General features: G+C 38.3%; 2 protein-coding genes across 3 annotated transcripts in view; both read right to left on the bottom strand.

Moving 5' to 3' along the window:
* The window catches only part of LOC123875427 (A disintegrin and metalloproteinase with thrombospondin motifs adt-1-like), a 76,791-nt gene that overhangs the window by 12,027 nt on the left and 45,975 nt on the right, over window positions 1-18,789 (bottom strand). Inside the window, exons 2-5 of the mRNA XM_045921241.1 lie at window positions 4,789-4,861; window positions 3,544-3,806; window positions 1,923-2,670; window positions 830-935 (exon numbers count right to left, since the gene is read on the bottom strand). Coding sequence (XP_045777197.1) covers window positions 830-935; window positions 1,923-2,670; window positions 3,544-3,806; window positions 4,789-4,861 — 1,190 coding nt within the window. The remainder of the gene's footprint in view (window positions 1-829; window positions 936-1,922; window positions 2,671-3,543; window positions 3,807-4,788; window positions 4,862-18,789) is intronic.
* LOC123875426 lies at window positions 15,303-16,983 on the bottom strand. 2 transcript variants are annotated; one of them, XM_045921239.1, is made up of 2 exons: window positions 15,987-16,983; window positions 15,303-15,944 (listed from the first exon to the last, which is right to left on the bottom strand). In XM_045921239.1, the coding sequence occupies exons 1-2, from the start codon at window positions 16,472-16,474 to the stop codon at window positions 15,677-15,679; spliced, it is 756 nt and encodes a 251-aa protein (XP_045777195.1). In that variant the 5' UTR covers window positions 16,475-16,983; the 3' UTR covers window positions 15,303-15,676. The 2 variants fall into 2 exon arrangements, with proteins under 2 accessions (XP_045777195.1, XP_045777196.1); XM_045921240.1 differs by having other exon boundaries at window positions 15,303-16,114; window positions 16,199-16,983.

Raw genomic sequence — 18,789 nt, 5'->3', positions numbered from 1 at the left:
TGTAGATAACGTGTAACTAGGTACCTAGATTAACTTGGTATTTTTCGGCAGTTTAAAAAACACCAAGTTAATTGTGGTATGTACCCGTTATCTATAATATACAAATCGGACTTCGTCTGTAATGGCGTTTGCTGGCGCGCGCGCTGTGCTTGTTTGGAGTGTTTTTTTTTGTTAAGAGTGGCTGGTTTTTGTGTTAGTTGGTGTTTTTTGGTGGTGGAACTGACTGGGAAGCGCTCTAAAGGGGCGCCGCGCGTATGTCGGCGGGCGCCGGCGCAGACGGAGTCCATACTTGTATAAATTCAATAACTTGAAAATATCACAAACTTGACATTGGCTAATCTGAGTAAAGCCAGATTTAAAGAAAAAAAAAATACAAATCATGGCCAAGGCAAAAATTACTGCTTTGACTTCACCATCATCATCATCGTCACTCCATCTCCGGCTCACTACTGAGCACGGGTCTCCTCTTAGAATGAGAAAGGTTTAGCCATAGCCCACACCCTGGCCAAGTGCAGATTAGCAGACTTCGCAGACCTTTGAGAACACTACGGAGAACTCTCAGGCATCAGGTTTCCTCACGATGTTGGCCTTCATTGGTAAAGCAAATGATATTTAAGGCCGATTCACACCAAGCACGTACACGTAACACGTACGTAGTGATGCGCGTACACCTCTAACACACCGGGTTACGCATTCACGCTTTACGCAAGCGGTGTGCCATGTTTCATACAGTTCCATACGTTACAACGCACTGGTACGCGCTACGTCTACACTTACGCAGCCTGTGTGAACGAGCTATTAATTGCTCACAGAATTGCTTTTGACTTACTTGTGTCCAATTTCATGTGCGACGACATAAACGCTTTCAAAATGTCTTCCTTCGTTTACAGTGCAACTGCTGGTCACCGTGCACATTCCGGCTACAGGAGCTAAACCTACAAAAAAAAAATTATACTGATACAAGTTAGCCATTGACTACAATCCCACTTAATAGTAAGTGATGATGCGGTCTAAGATGGAAGGGTATAAAAAATATTAAGAACTCAAAGTACATTACGACAATTTCGACCAAGATTTCGTGGCTGTTTTGGAGAGCTAATAAGTTCTTAGTGATAAATTATTATTATAAACTTACGAAAATCGATTCGCTTACTAATACTTTTCATGATCATATTTATTGTTGGCAATATAATCAATTTGATACAATAAATAATCCACTTTTGCAATTTGGTGGTTATGGAGCAATGATCATTATTTTTAACTCATCTAAAGATTGGACGCGATGCGAATGAGAGCGTGTCAAAGAATGATACGAAATCAATGTAAGGTTGTACAAAATTTATTTGCCCAATTACTTACCTATGTTTTTTAGTTCTTTTTTACTGATTTCAAATTTCTTAGCTAAATTCTTTTAAGTCTTGAAAAATATTACCCTGTTCACTATTAACCCTACAGAAAAGGATTTTTGTACCTTAACATCTTCCAATTTAGTTAAGAAATATGTACAACAAACGATTTATCCAATGAGGATTATAGTCATACTAGGGGATGCCCGCGACTTCGTCCGCGTGGATTTAGGTTTTTAAAGACCCCGTGGGAACTGTTTGATTTTCCGGGATAAAAAGTAGCCTATGTCCGTCCGCGGGATATAAGCTAACCCTGTACCAAATATCGTCAGAATCGGTTCAACTGTTGGGCCGTGAAAAGGTAGCAGACAGACAGACAGACACACTTTCGCATTTATAATATTAGTATGGATTCCTCATTGCAAAGAGTCGCGACCTATTTCCATTAATTACAGTCATGATGGTAAGAGTACTCTAGGGGATAATAATATGGTGAGGGATGGGGGTTCCCGATACTTCCGCATTACGCAAACGATTAATAGCAACCAAATTATGTAATACCATTGCATTACTTACCTACAACTTGGCTGCTCACTTTTCCATTTTTATTGACGACATACAAATCCAATCCAGTCAATATCAACGCGTGGTCCCAATGCAATGGATCATTATCCCCTGGTGGATTCTCCAAGCGTTGCCACGTACAAAAGTTACTCAAAAACCTATCAATGTCATGAGGTCTCTTCAAATTGGAAGGATCTTCGTGAAGGATCTCTAATCTCTTCAAAATAAAGTTTACTGGCCTTCCCAAACTTGGGTCGTGGTATAGTAGTTGTACTGCATTGATCATGGCTAGTACAAATCTGACTAATTCCCTCTCTGTATCCATTGGAAAGTTAACTGTCATGTGCTTGTATAGATCTCTATCTACGAACACAGCTGTTTCGACGAAAATTGCTGGTAAAACAGCTCTTTTCTGTCTATTTTCTCCCATTACTAGTTTACCCACAAAATCTTGTATAGTTTTATTCCTATGAGCTAAATTTAATTTAAATTGGTCTAAGCTATTCCCATTTGTTATTGTATCTGCTATAATTTCTCGTTTTCTTCTATGCTTAGTCCATGTTTTAGTTTCTTCAGGATGTTCAATGAATGTAATGTTATGTTTCTCAATACAAATGTCTACACCTTCGTCATTTGTATCCTTATTGTGGTCAAAAATAGATTTTTTGACTATGATATGTGGTTTCGAATGTTCGTTGTGGAATCTTTCCGGCAGTGGATGTATATAATAGTAACTATCGTTTGACTTGACCACCCCTCTCTGAAATGTTATAACTTTTTGGATTACGTGAGCAATGAAGCGATGAAGCATAATATTACAACAGATGATAGCAGGCATTGTTACGGTATTTTTACGAAAGATTTCTCGGTTAGTGAAACTATAGATATTTGATTCTACGATTTCAGTATTGTGTTGCCTTATAAAGTTATATCTATTTTCAGATTTGATCGAGAGATAGGTAGTTCTTTATAAATAGCTAGGAACTATATTGAAAAGATGTAAACTGGTAGTCAACTAACTCTACCAACACAACTCTAACAAATAATCTAAGTCAGTATACAAAATATTATGTATGTTTTGAACATTATACTTATTAAACTATATTAGGATTAGGATTTTTAAGAATCCCGTGGGAACTATGATATTCCGGGACAATTAGTACCCTAAGTTCTTTCCTGGGATGAAAGCCATCTCTGTACCTTCAGATTTCAGTAAACAGATGTTCCGTGAAAGCTAACAGATAGATAAACACACTTTTGCATTTATAATATTAGTGTGGGTTAATATGCATTTTTTTCTTCACAGACCCTTGACCCAGCTAGGTTATCTCTTATTTTTTTTTAAAGAATTTTAGCCATGCTTATCATGACTAATACTCGCCTTTCCCCTCCAATTAAGCGTAAAGCTTGTGCCAGGAGTGGGTACGACAATAGTGCAACGGGTGGGGTTTGAACCGCCAACCTTTCGGAATTCAGTCCGCTCCTCAACCGTTGAGCTATCGAGGCTTAAAGGGAAGGTCAAAATAAGAGATGCCTCCGATTGCCATGTCGCGAACTATAGATGAGTCAAGGGTATCTCATTCCTTTGCAACAAAATAATATCATACGAGAACCAAAACTTTACAACACTTACCACATCTTCACAAACATACAAGGCAGCGTGATCGCTCCTAAAATAACACAAATCTAACTCGTCGTCGGTATGCTGGTCCAGACCAGCTTCTGTGCCATTTGACCATCTCTTCAGCAACAAGAACTGTGGATCTAGGAAACTGTTTCTAGGACTTCGTTTTATATTCAAGTGTTTCTTCAAATTAGCTAAATCATCGTTATCGTGCAATAAAGATCTTTTGCGACGTTTTGGTCGCTTCATGTGTGCTATTTCAAACTCTGCATCTGAAAAATATTGATTGATGAGTATAAGGATTTTTATTACGATCTTCGTTATTTCAATTTAAGAGAGGTCTCTCCGTCACTCGCTCCATACAAACGTAGATCCAATTTTCTTAGAATATTAAGCAACCAAAGTCCATGAAATTTTGCAGACATATTCTAGAAACTAATATCTATGCCTGTGGTTTTCCAGATTTCTGTTAAAATATTCGGTTTCAAAGTTACGCGGTCTTAAAAATTCACATACAAATATTTGAGCCCCTGTAATTTTAAAACTGTATCTTTTTAGATAAATCTAAAACACCACAGGCATAGATATGAGTTTCTAAAAAATGTCTGTAAAATTTCATGGACTTTGGTTGCTTAGTATTCAAATGAAATTGTAACTACGATTGTATGGAGCAAGTGACGAAGAGAGCCCTGTTAATTAGTATCGTTAAATTACGCAGCAATAGTCCAACTATAATTTACTCGTATAGTATTAAAAACAATTAAAAACAACAAAATAAGTAAAAATAAAAACAAAAAATAAAAACAAAATAAGTAAAGTTTTTAAATATTGGTTAAGCTTAGAAATAGACATTTGTTTGATTTGTTATTGAAGCAGGTAACCTTCCGAAGCTAAATTTTTAGTTTAATAGCTTTTATTTGATTCTTGCAGATTGAACTGTCAAATGATAGTAAAATTAAAAAGCTGTTGAATAAAATTGTGTAATTACACGAAATATAATTTTACAAGAGGAGCAAAAACTGAATGCAAACGGCTGAAACTTAACCAGTTACTTAGTAACTTATCTAATTGTACCTACCGTTTTGATTGAAATCGAGAACTTTGGACCCAATTTCAGTACAGTTTTAGGTCGTTTTGTTTGGAAATGAGTCTAGATTTGTATTTAGAGAGCCAAAAACGACCTGGTTAAAGAAAAAAATAAAAGTTTGCTATAAAAACCACAAAAAAATTCGCAATATATAGGTAGGTACTTACCTTTATGATTAGCACCAAGTAGGAACACCTTTTCCGTCTCTGACAGATGCTCAAGCAGCTGAATCTTGTGTTCCTGTAACAATGCATTGTATAATTTAAATAAAAATGTTATTTATATGCTAATAGTTTATAATAATTATGATATTTTGTTTTATCTGTTCATCTTTACGATCATACATCAGGAAGCATCAAAGCTGGAAACTGACATTGAGTATCAAAATAGTGGCCAAGTGCAAGTTGCTACGACGCAAGAAGTTCTATTGTAACATCCGCATTATACGTTACTAGAGGATGCCCGCGACTTCGTCCGCGTGTATTTAGGTTTCAAAGATCCCGTGGGAACTGTTTGATTTTCCGGGATAAAAAGTTGCATATGCCAATTACAGGGATGCAAACTACCTCGGTACCAAATTTCATACAAATCGGTTAAGCGGATGGGTTTTTGGGAATCCCGTGGGAACTCTTTGATTTTCCGGCATAAAAAGTAACCTATGTCCGTCCCCGGGATATAACCTAACCCTAAATTTCGTCAGAGTCGGTTAAACTGTTGGGCCGTGAAAAGGTAGCAGACAGACAGACACACTTTCGCATTTATAATATTAGTATGGATTAAGAAGTAAAAGGTCTGCAGGTGTGCAGTAGATAGTTTTACAGCTACCTACAGTTATTAACTCTGATTGGTTGTTAAGCACTCTCAGATTTACTAAAAGAACAGTTGCAAAAATATCACAATAAGCTGTGTGCCTAGTGGGAGATTTTTAACCTATTCGATCGCGTAAAAGTTAACTGCGTTTTGTATGGAATTGAAACAGCGACATCTAGTGACAAGAAGATGGCGCTGTTTCAATTCCATACAAAACGCAGTTAACTTTTACGCGATCGAATAGGTTAAAAATCTCCCACTAGGCACACTGATTATCACAGGTTCCATACTCCCTAGCGTAGGTATAGGTCACTACTCTCATCTACCATCTGTTTAATTTCTATCAACTCTTATAATTTCGTAATTTCTATTAGTTCTACCATACCACTACTACCTCCAATGCATTTACTACTTTAAAAATGCAAAAAAAAAAACATCATGTGATGGCGAAGAAAAGAAGAGAAGAAAAGGCTAAGAAGGCGTGAATGTGGGAAGTGGATGGATGAAGAAGGCAAAGGACTGTGTGATAGCACGCTCTTCGGAAGGCCTATGTAAAGCCGTGGACGCAAACAGGCTGACTAAATTGATTGATTGATTAGTTTTGATACGAGGGGAAAAGTATTGTACGAAAAGTAACATGGAAATAGAACCTCAGGCATTAACCTCGTCGGCCGATTCGACTTGCAGCCAATAACTATTGTTCTACCTGTTATTATCGCCTGCCGAGAAAATGACCTCGACACTTTTTGACAATGGGCATTTTTCACACGGATTCCCGTGCCTAATCGAATCTGATGTTTGGTCCATGTTAAAACTTAACAACGGATAGTTTTTCAGCGATGTAATTGAAGTGACCTTCAAGTCTTTTGGAATTGCACTAACTTAGGATAGGTACGGTAGTTTTTTAAACACTTACCCATTTCTACGCTTTATCGTATTGTTTATAAACCTAACCTCTGATTCACATATTATTTTCTAGATCAACACCTAAATCTTCAGAATCAGGAAATGTTTTAAGTGAAAAATCTTACTCGCAATTTGTTGGGGACTTCCTGAAACATGCTGTTTTTACTCGACTACCCAAAAAAGTGTGTTTCGAACCTCTAGGAGGGTGTTTAACATCCACTAAGTACCTATTGAGAATTTTATTTCCTTTCCCCCGAAAAAAATAATTTGAACCTATGGGTATTTGCACGTCCACTATTCAGATCCGCAGCATGAATTAAACGCTATTGACCTATACTTTGCACCGCAAGCCAGTGTTACAGACATCAAAACTGCTTACGATTATCTCGTCTTGTTCCGTATTTGTTTTACCAAATTATCTTAAACATGGGAACTTCCTTCTTCCTCTGTGTTTAAAATATTTAAGCGTCTAGACGCTTCGATTCAAGAACCGTTTTTGAAGACGCGTTTTCATAAACGGTTCTTAAATCGACGCTGTATAAAAATATTGAAGCTTTTGATGGTGATCCAGGTTTTTTTATGTGGGTAAGGTAACTCTTAGTGGAGGCGTTTACATCCACCGATTATTATTCGCCCCCCTATCGCATTTTTGTAAATAATAAAAGAGAGTTGAGAGTATGGAGAGTGTGCTCAGGAACTTCATTTCAAACAACTCCAGGAACTTGTAAAGGAACAAAGTTGTTCCTTTATGATTTTACCACAGAACAGCTGCAAGAAACCGTAGATTTTGGCATCCTTATAATTATGGTCGACATCCAATCTATTCATACGAAATGTTTTGGCTTCCAGCTTCCGTATTTTCTGCCATCAAGTTCCAGGCAATAATGAATAGGCATCATCTAAGCAAGATAAGCCAGCCTATTCCTCATCATTGAAGCCTATCTGGCAATAAAAAAGGGGTAATGATCCTCAGCAATGAAGAATACAGTGCAGAAGCATCGTCAACGAATGATTAGCACCAATGAGATTAGGTAGGAACCATCATTAAAAAAAAAATTAAAATCTTTTTCAATTTTCAAAGTAAGATAGTATACCAAATTGGGCTTTACCTGTACATTCTAAAACAAATTTTTATTTATTTTTATGTATAATAGTTTTTGATTTATCGTGCAAAATGTCGGAAAAAATACCCGAGTACGGAACCCTCAGTGCGCGAGTCTGACTCGCACTTGGCCGGTTTTTTAGGTAGAACAAGAGACGTATGTATGTCCAGCAGGCTGTGGACGTTTATCGGTACCGATGCTGGGCGGGTCATCGTCTTATCGCGGGTATATTTAGGTATTTCGTTTTACATTACGCAAAATGCGATCATTAATCGCAAATGAGCCAAGATCCCAGCTTCTGTGAAACAATGAAAGTGTTTGGATACGCGCGGTCTGGTTTTACGTAACGACAACATATAAACGGATCGTTTGGCGGATAATTTACTCTTCTTGCTGTATTAGGTATTACTAAATTGCGTTTAGTTGATCAATGCTTTTGATACGGTTGCGAGATGAAGCTGTCATGAGATAGCCTTATCTAATTTTGAACTAATTTATTAGAATAGGTAACTACTAACTAGGTAGGTAGGTTCGACTACGAAGATCGTAGTCGAATCAAGTAAGGATGATTAATTAACAGGGCTCTCTCCGTCACTTACTCAATTTCATTTGAATATTAAGCAACCAAAGTCCATGAAATTTTGCAGACATATTCTAGAAACTAATATCTGTGCCTGTGGTGTTTTAGATTTTTCTAAAAATATGTGGTTTTAAAATTACAGGGGCTCAATGATTTGTATGTGAATTTTTAAGACCGCGTAACTTTGAAAGCAAATATTTTAACGGTTGCTTAATATTCAAATGAAATTGGAACTACGTTTGTATGGAGTGAGTGACGGAGAGACCCCTCTTAAGAACTAATCAATATAAATAGTTCCTGAGATAATCCCCAGAACTAATCATTGATTCCGAAAATTCTGAAATAACGGGGCGGATCAACAAATTCCTGAAAGGCCGGCAATGTAATGGTGTTTCCTGTGGCGCTGTAAATATTCATGGGCGGTAATCACTTACCATCAGGTGACCCGCTTGCTGGTTTGCTAGCTATTACTAGCTATACTTACTATAAGGCGACCGGGGTGGGGACTTCCCTCGCACCCGTACAGCCCGCGCTAACCCGCTGCGGGTGAACGCGGGTGATGTGCCGGTGCAGGTCCCGGCCGCCTCAAACCTCGATTGTCATCTCTTAAACCTGTCATTATCCCTGAGTAGAATAGAATCTGAAAATCTGTCTGTCTGTCTGTCTGCTACCTTTTCACGGCCCAACAGTTAAACCGATTCTGACGAAATTTGGTACAGGGTCAGCTTATATCCCGGGGACGGATATAGGCTACTTTTTATCCCGGAAAATCAAAGAGTTCCCACGGGATTCCTAAAGAACCATCCGCTTAATCGATTTCTATGAATGATACCGAGATAGCTTACGTCCCTGTTATTGACATAGGCAACTTTTTATCCCGGAAAACCAAACAGTTCCCACGGGATCTTTAAAAACCTAAATCCACGCGGACGAAGTCGCGGGCATCCTCTAGTAGAATAAATTTTTATTCAAATTACCTTTTAAATCGTTATAGTCGTGCTATAAATTATATTAATAAAAAACTAGTAATCTGATAGGATTTCATGGGTTATCAAAACACCATCTTAGTGAATCTATCGATATTTAAATCGTGATAGGCACCATCTGTTCCAAGCGTGACGGATTATGAATAGGTGTCACAATGTTCCTTCACTTCAATTGTCAAGGTAAGCCATTGCATCTGACATTACCAGGCGCTATTGTGCACGGAATTTGCCTATAAGTAATGTACCTACCATTTTACCTGTATAGATAGGTGTATGCTTTCAATAAAGGTACCTATAGTATTATTGGGTGTTACTCCTTTGAGGCTATCATAACATCCACTAGGTATACACATAATATGGCATATACGAGGTGTGTTCAAAAAGTACCCGGAATTTTTAAATTTCGCGGGTCTGGAGAGACCGATTGTATGGCATAAGTGTATTATATCTAGGGGGGACTAATTTGAAGGGGACCATATTGATGTAGACGAATAAATAAATATTTTTTTGAAAAAACGAAAATTCCGGGTACTTTTTGAACACACCTCGTATGTGATATCTCTAACTTTTCGGAGGGACTTTGTGTGTTGGCGTTTGCTGACGCGCGTACTCTGCCTTTCTGGAGTGTTTTTTTTTTTTGTTAAAAGTGGCCGGGTTTTGTGTTCTACTGGTGTTTTTGGTGGTGGAACTGTCTGGGAAGCGCTCTAAAGGAGTGGCGTGTGTGTCGGCGAGCGCTGGCACAGACGAAGTCCATACCTACTTATATAGTTTCCCTAACTTGTAAATGATGACTAGTTACAAACTTGACATTGCCAAGCCAGACGAGAGAGAGAAAAAAATCTTTTCGGAGTTATATTATGTGCATTTTATTCAAGCAACTAAAATATCACTTGCTTTAACGGTAAAGAAAAACATCGAAAGGAAACTTGCATGCCTGATAGTTCTTCTTAATGTTCTCAAAGGTTTGACGGCCTCACCACACCGCCCTACTGGCTACTAAGCCGTGTTGCCTAGCAATTTAGCGTTCCAGTACGATGCCTTGTAAAAACCAAAGGAGCATGGGGTTAATGAAAACTGCCATACCCCTTCCAGGTTAGCCCGCTTCCATCGTAGACTGCATTATCACTTACCAGCAGATGAGATTGCAGTCTATGCTAACTTGTATCTGAATTGAAAATAAACAAAAAACTCTAACTATTAAGTATGCAAGAAATGGCATTTAATTAACGAACCTAATCGTCTGTCATAACTCATAACGTTAAAGTTAACAATGCAATCAACGATAAAGAAACATCAAATAACAATAATTCCTTTCCTTCCTCCCTAATAACTCATGAAAACAAAGCGAATTTTGCATACATAATATCTGAAAAATTACACATCCCAACGCCTTTGTGTTAAATTGTAATTAAATTGCAATTAAAGTCAACAAAGGAGTAAGATGTGGGAGATAACACGACAATATGTGAGATTAACGCCTGATTATAAATTTGCTTGTACGATAAACTTTACGGTTGCCTACCACACTTTGACAGGCATATATTATGTAATAGTTTTATAGTATCTTCTTCTTTCATGAAGATAAAACTAGACTAATTGTTACCCGCGACTTCATCCTGGTAGATTTAGGCCTCATTTCCACAAGGGTTTTTTTAACGTCCGTTAAAAAGCGTATCTGCTCACACGTAAAAAAGCGTTGACGTGTGAATATAATATACTTGCTTAAAACGCTCTCGTGTAAATGAGGCCTTAGAATAGAATAGAAATATTATGTCATATTGTGTCATATTCAATCTTTATGCCTTGTAATAAGGAAGAATATGACACATGTCGCCTAACTGGCTCCCTAAAGATCTTCACTATGAATTCAGTATTCGAAATAGGATACAGTTCGCATCCTTCGTGTACAGATCCCTAAAAAGACAATGTTTTAGGGTTCCGTACCTCAAAAGGAACCCTGATAGGATCACTGGTGTCTGTCGTGTCTATCGTGTCTATCAAGAAACCTATGAGGTACTTCCCGCTGACCTAGAATTATGGGCAGGTAGGTTAGTCTTATAGCACAAGTAAAGGGAAAAATCCGAAAACCGTGATTTGTTCTTATCTATACCACAAAAAAAAATTGTTATTTTTTGATATGATTATGATACGGAACCCTTCGTGTGCGAGTACGACTCGCTCTTGACCGGTTTTTTATTTGATTTTTTTTCATTTTTACTTACTAAAAATTAAAGTATCAAGTTAACTAAGATCTTCATAGATTACTACTATACAGTTTTTCTACATAACATGCTAGCATGCCGTATAACGTTAGTCTAATGATTGTCATTAAGATGATCTTTTGCCATGAAATTACAAGAATATTATATTTTTTGCCATGCGTGCAAACATACAGGGTCGAAATAATGAAAACGGCTGGCTTGAATGGGTGCGAGCTGTAATTGTATTATTATCTTGATGTTGGTGCATTTGCTGATAAAATGTTCATTTTATGTAATATACCTAACCGTCACTCAGAAAAACAGGTATTATTTAAATATTTTTATCGAAATATTGGAATGTCCTCCCAAAACTTACGCGAAGAACACAGATTTAATGCGTAGAGGTTATCCGGAGTTTTAATCTAATAAAATCATAACCCTTCCTTTCGGCTTTGCCGTAGTCGGGTAAAAAAGAGGTCACGGCATCGATCCTGGGCACGCACCTCAAACATTACGGGGTTATGTGCGTTTTAAGCAATTAAATATCACAATTATTTATCAATTGCTTTAACGGTGAAGAAAGAGATCGGAACAAGGAAATCTCAAATCAGCATGCCTGAGAGTTCCCCATAATTTTCTCAAAGATGAGTAAAGTGTGTCAATCCGTCAAACCCTTCTCATTCTGAGAGGAAGCCGTGCTCAGTAGTGGCCCAGCAATAGGTTAATCATGATGAATTATGGCTTAGTAATATATCAGTGCATCTTTACGATCACTATTGACTTGAAGAAATATGACCTTATATTTTAAGGTCGCTCCTTTGTTTTGGAATATGGCATTGTTATGAATTTGCGTTTTTTTATCATCTCTTTGATTTTAGCAGTTTCCTTACTGCAAAGCAGGTACTTTTATGTATAGGCAGCTAGTTGATTCGCCCCGGCTTTGCCTGTGTTAGATATATTATTTCTGAATATCTTTTTAGGAAAAGTTAACGCTATGAAAAAAAATCTCTTTTAAGCAAACAAAGGAAAATGAATGTAACTAACTAACTGATAAGGCTTCGTACATCACACTAATATTATAAAGGAGAAAGTTTGTATGTGTGTGTGTGTGTGTGTGTGTGTGTATGTTTGTTACTCCTTCACGCAAAAACTACTGGACGGATTGGGCTGGAATTTAGAATGGAGATAGATTATACCCTGGATTAGCACATAGGCTACTTTTTATCCCGGAAAATCAAAGAGTTCCCACGGGAATTTTAAAAAACCTACATCCACGCGAACGAAGTCGCGGGTATCAGCTAGTTACAAAATCTAGTGAACACTAAAAGCAAATGTTTGTCAGTTAAAAAGCAATTAGTTAGTGTAGTGTGGAAACTAGTGTAGTTTCAACAATTCGCTTAACTGTAACAAAACTACAAATGGGTGCTTTATCACGCAAGCTGGTGCGTCAACATTTATATATTTGTACTAAAACGAGAAAGCTAAGAAGTTTCTATATTACGTTTTTTTTTCTGTCTGGTTTTAAATGTCAAGTTTGTAGTTATTTGTAAAAGTTAGTTAAACTATACAAGTAGGTATGGACCCCGTCTGTGCCGGCGCTCGCCGACATACGCACGGCACCCCCTTAGAGCGCTTTCCAGTCAGTTTTAACAAAAAAAAACACTCCAAAAAGGCAGAACACGCCCGCCAGCTAACACCAACACAGACGAAGTCCTATATTACGTTACGACTAAAACACTGACTGCTAAAACTGCTAACTACAGACTGCTAAAACTTTTTGCTCTATTTCCTACCCTTCTTACTTACCTCACCTACTCGTACTAAAAAATTCCAAAAGAAAAGTGGAGATTATCAATTCGGCGCGGATTTTCGGCGATTTTTTATTTATTTATTTATTTATTAGGACTACAGAAAATTATGATATCGATACATTCTTAAATCTATATATACACACACACACACATTATTAGATACATAACTTATTAATTAGGTGTCACAACTTGTGCAATCTTTATAGCTTTGCAAATCTAAACTAAATATTGAATAGAATCAGGCGTTACTTTGTAATCTAAACTAAGTTTGAACTTTGACTATCTAGGTAATATTTTACTAGTTGATGCCCGCAACTTCGGTCGCGTGGATTTACACAAATGCACTTTGGTGTGTGAATGGGGGGGGGGGGCGATATATATATATTTATAGCGAATTAAGCTTCTGGTTCCTTGTATAGGTACCATGGACTTTCCTTTTGCGTAACGTTTCGCCAGATTTCTGAATGTAGATGGATTATTCGGCTGTTAGATTACTAAATACTTAGTGAAAAAGGGTAAGCAGAAGTATCCGTATCTGTAATTTAAAAATACCCTGCATGAATAGATAGACTTAACTGAATCCGAGCACAACAGTGTTTATACTGTCTCTAATAAACAAAGGAAAAAAGTAAAGTGACACAATTACCTACTTACACGAGCTTCATAATATCACCTAAGAATGAATACAAAAAGGAATTAGATCACACATAATTTCAAACGCATTACATTAGGTTCCTACTTATACGTATTGCTACGGTATTCGGTAAGACATGAGAACACAAAATACCTAGTTGTCTATTCATCTGGCATTATCTCATTCCCATGTAGGAACCTACATTTTAGCCGACTAGATTCATCAAACCCAAAAGGAAGGGTTACGATCACAGTCTTTTTTTTGATAAGTATGTTCCATCGAAGCGCTTAAACTACCGAACCGATTTTGATGAGTGAGGTGTCAATCGATTCGTTCTTATGACCCGGGTGACATATGTTATATTTTGTATGAACAAAATCAAAACGCTAGATTTTTACCTATACGAGTATTTAGAAATGCGTGCTGTTACATCCCTCAACTGCTAGCTAAACAGCTGACCCAGCAGCTACTCTATCTCGACCAGGTGTCAGATCGGGTAAGCTGCCGTCAGTCCGGTCCGACAACTCGTAAAGGTTGCACGTCTATTACTATTTCTTTGGAAACCCAAGTATTTTTCCCAGTGTACTAAAATTCATTATATTATTCTGTGTAAAAACAATTTTATTTTTTTTAAAAACCCTGTCGGATTTTCCGTCGTAACATTGGTGGCAGCGCAAAGGGATTCAAAATACAAATCCCTGGACCCTCCACTGGTCCATATAGTGATCTGTGCATTACAGTGATATCAATAATAAGTGCTACTTGTGCTGTGCTATTCTGTGCTCTGTGTCCATACGTGTTCACTGTTCACCACGAAACCATTGGGGACATCTGCAGTTTCTCCGAAATGCAAACGCCAATAATCGCAATCATCGCCGCCCACGTACTAATGTGAGTCGAGCATTTCGCCTTATCTCAAAGTAAACAATCTCATCCGGTCTCACCTTTTAATATGCCTGTTGATAAAATAAGCCCAGAGTCTGTCGAGCAATCTCCGCTCTTACAAAAGATAACAATAAGGAAAGAATCAAGTATTGAAATGGAACTGAGTGTCTTGTTCAAATTTGTGAAGCCATACGACGGGTGTCGCGAAACGTTAAATTCATTTCTAATAAACTGTGACAATGCCATTTCATTGGCCAGTGACGTTCAAAAACCGATTTTACTTAAGTTTATACTATGTCAACTAAAAGGTAAAGCGGAAATTGCTTGCTCCATAAAGGATTTTACCTGCTGGTTGCAATTAAAAAATTTCCTCAAAGAACAATTCTGTGAGAGGAAACATTACTCACATCTACTAGCAGACCTACAAGAGAGCAAGCAAAGCCCGCTCGAAAATGTCAGCCAATTCGCGCTTAAGGTGGAGACGTGCCTGTCACAACTCTTAACGGAGATTTCACTAACCAATGCCGAACCGGGTCAGTTAGCCGGTCGGACTGCAGCCATGGAGGATCTTGCCCTCCATCATTTCACAATGGGTCTACTCCCTCGCATATCCACGATAGTGAGATGCAGGTCTCCAAAAACCTTAAACGAAGCTATCAATATAGCTGTATCCGAGGAGCGTATTCAACAAACTCTGTATAGGAGGTCCCAGCCTGCTGAGAACAAAGGTAACAAATCCGGGAATTCATTTGCATCCTTTCAGAAATCGAGTTTTGCGCAACGACCCGCTAACTCTCAACCCAATGACACGTCTTCCAAATCCCCAGTGATTTGCAGATACTGCAAATCCGAAGGTCACGTTTTAATGAATTGCAAAAAACGTGAATACAATAATAGCCGTTATCGTAACCCTCAGGCACAAGCACCGGCTCGTAATCCCAACTCATTCTCTAGACCGGGCCCCAGTCGCGTAAATTTCATGCAAGAAGAGAATATCGAGTCTCGTGATGAGGTAGACACTGGTTCTGAGAATGATTATTCCCCAGATCATTTAAACGAATAAAGGTCCCGTCTTGGTGTCGTACGGGACACCAAAAATTCAAAATCGATGCCAAACCCTCTGTATCCATGTCAAAATCCTATGCATCCGTGTTGGGACGTGCACCCGTGACTAAACTCTCTGTATCTGTGAATAAAACCTCTGTATCCGAGTCGAAACCCTCTGTATCCGTGAAGAAAACCTCTGTATCCGACTCAAAACCCTCTGTATCTGTGAATAAAACCTCTGTATCCGAGTCGAAACCCTCTGTATCCGTGAAGAAAACCTCTGTATCCGACTCAAAACCCTCTGTATCTGTGAAAAAACCCTCCGTATCTGTGAAAAAACCCTCCGTATCCGAGTCGAAACTCTCTGTATCTGCGAAAAAACCCTCCGTATCCGAGTCAAACCCCTCTGTATCCGTGAATAAACCCTCTGAATCCGTGAATACAACCTCTGCATCCGTGACAAAACCCTCCGTATCTGCAAAGAAATCCTCTGTATCCGTGAATAAACCCTCTGAATCCGTGAATACAACCTCTGCATCCGTGACAAAACCCTCCGTACCTGCAAAGAAATCCTCTGTATCCAAGTTGAAACCCTCTGTGTCTGTAAAGAAAACCTCTGCATCCGTGACAAAACCCTCCGTGTCCACCTCGCAAGTGAAAATCCAGTCTGAAGTTCGCCGTGAAGAACTCAGATCTCCCAAATCCGATTCTAAATCCCAGAACTTCGATCCTGTAAAGGATTCAAAATCCGACGCCATTAAAGGTAATAAAGTCTTTGAAATTACTACTAATCCAGAGAAAATATTACTCCCGCATATCCTCATCAAGTCCTCTGTTTCAGATATACCTCTTTCATTACTCATTGATTCAGGTTCAGCAATTAGCCTCATTAAATATAATTCAATCCAAACATATCTCACTCTTGTCAAGGAGCAAATCAACCTAAAGGGAATAGATCCTGGTCAAGAGTCAACAAAGACCATGGGCCACTTTAACTTAAAATTACAACCTCTAGATTCCAAACAAAAATCGATCAGCTACAAATTCCATGTCGTAAGAGAAATTGACATACCTTATGATGGCATAATCGGAACTGATATGCTAAACGCTTTTGGGTGTAACATTAATTACACTAAGAACACTCTAAGAATCAATGATGTAAATATAAAGTTACTATTCCACGAACCTGTATATAACATCCCTCCGAGATCTGAAATGGTCATCGAATGCTCTGTCTCAAATCCTGAAATAAAAGAAGGTATCATACAAGACCAAAAACTGGTCAAAGATCTCCTGGTAGCCAATTGCCTAGTCAAGGTCAAAAAGAATAATAGAATAAACTTGACTGTGGTTAATACATCCGAATCTTCTATATCCATAAACTCCAACTTAAATTTTACTCTGAATCCTGTAGAAGTCCAATCATATCCTGAGCAGCAACCTCATTCGCATCCTGTTAATAATATCCAATATCAAGACTCTTATCGCCGTACCCAAGAAGTTCTGAACCAACTTAGAACGTCACATTTAAATTCAGAAGAAGTGAATGCTCTATACAATCTCTGTTCCGAATACTCCGACATCTTCCACCTTCCAGGTGAAATATTAACACACACAAATGCACTAAAGCATTCCATAAAAACCACATCTCAGAATCCAATTCATGCCAAATCCTATCGATTTCCTGAAATCCATAAGGCTGAAGTAAAGAAACAAGTTGACCAAATGCTATCTCAGGGAATAATAGAGCCTTCCAAATCTCCATGGTCAGCCCCCATATGGGTGGTCCCTAAAAAGTTAGATTCATCTGGTCAAAGAAAATGGCGTATTGTCATTGACTATCGTCAACTTAATGACGTGACCATAGGAGATACTTACCCAATACCACAAATCAATGAAATCCTTGACCAACTTGGTTCCAGCAAATATTTCAGTACTCTAGATCTTGCCTCTGGTTTTCACCAAATCCTTGTAGAAGAAGAAGATAAAGAAAAAACTGCTTTTTCAGTTCCTGAAGGTCACTTTCAATTTGCTCGTATGCCATTTGGGCTCAAAAATGCCCCTTCAACATTCCAGAGATTAATGAACGCGACTCTATCCGGTCTCCAAGGGACACGATGTTTCGTGTACCTGGATGACATTGTCCTTTATGGTTATGACCTTGATCAAGCCATAAATAACTTGCGATGTGTTTTCCAACGTCTAAGGGAGTACAACCTTAAGTTACAACCTGACAAGTGCGAGTTCCTGAGGCGAGAGGTTGCCTACCTTGGCCATATAATTACAGAACAAGGCGTAAAACCTAATCCTGAAAAGATAGAAGCCGTAATTAATTTCCCAAGACCAGAAAATCCAAAACACATAAAATCCTTCCTTGGTCTAGTTTCATATTACCGTAGATTCATTCCAGACTTCTCGAAGATCGCCAAACCACTAACTCATTTATTAAAAAAGAATATTCCTTTTGATTGGCAAAACCAACAACAAGTAGCCTTTGATGAATTAAAAACCAAACTCACCTCTGCTCCTGTCTTAATTTATCCCGATTTTACAAAGCCATTTATCCTAACATGTGATGGCTCAAACCATGCAATAGGCTCAGTACTCTCCCAAGGTCCCGTAGGTAGGGAAAGACCAATTGCCTACGCTTCTAGAACGCTAAATAAAAGTGAATGCAATTACAGCACTACGGAGAAGGAACTCCTTGCTATAATTTTCGGCTGTAAAACCTTCCGGCCTTATCTATATGGCCGCAAATTCCAAATTGTAACTGACCATCGCCCATTAAAATGGCTTTTTAATCACAAAGACCCATCCAGTAAACTCCAAAGATGGAGACTCAAACTCGAAGAATATGAGTATGAGATAGTTTACAGAAAAGGTAAACTCAATTCAGCAGCTGATGCCCTGTCTCGATATCCATCTGATTTTCTAAACCCTGTAAATGCAATCAATACTGACGATGCTCGTGGAGAAAATGAAATACCTCCACTAAATCCAATTGCCAATGCTGATCCAACAGAACAACAGCTGGATGATGAACAGCTTATTCCAAGTCCATTGAGTGTTGATCTAGGCTCACTTTCTCCGATTCCTTTTGAACATATAGATTTCGACCTCCCTGGTACTTCTTCAAACCCTGAACCGGAAAGGGATGTTGTCAATAATCCAGAAATTATACTAAACCCATCTACTTCAACCGACT

Source organism: Maniola jurtina, chromosome 20 (genome assembly GCF_905333055.1).
Source record: "Maniola jurtina chromosome 20, ilManJurt1.1, whole genome shotgun sequence".
NCBI lineage: Eukaryota > Metazoa > Arthropoda > Insecta > Lepidoptera > Nymphalidae > Maniola > Maniola jurtina.
The sequence above is the reverse complement of the archived record's forward strand: the minus strand, read 5'-3'. Positions and strand labels throughout refer to the sequence as shown.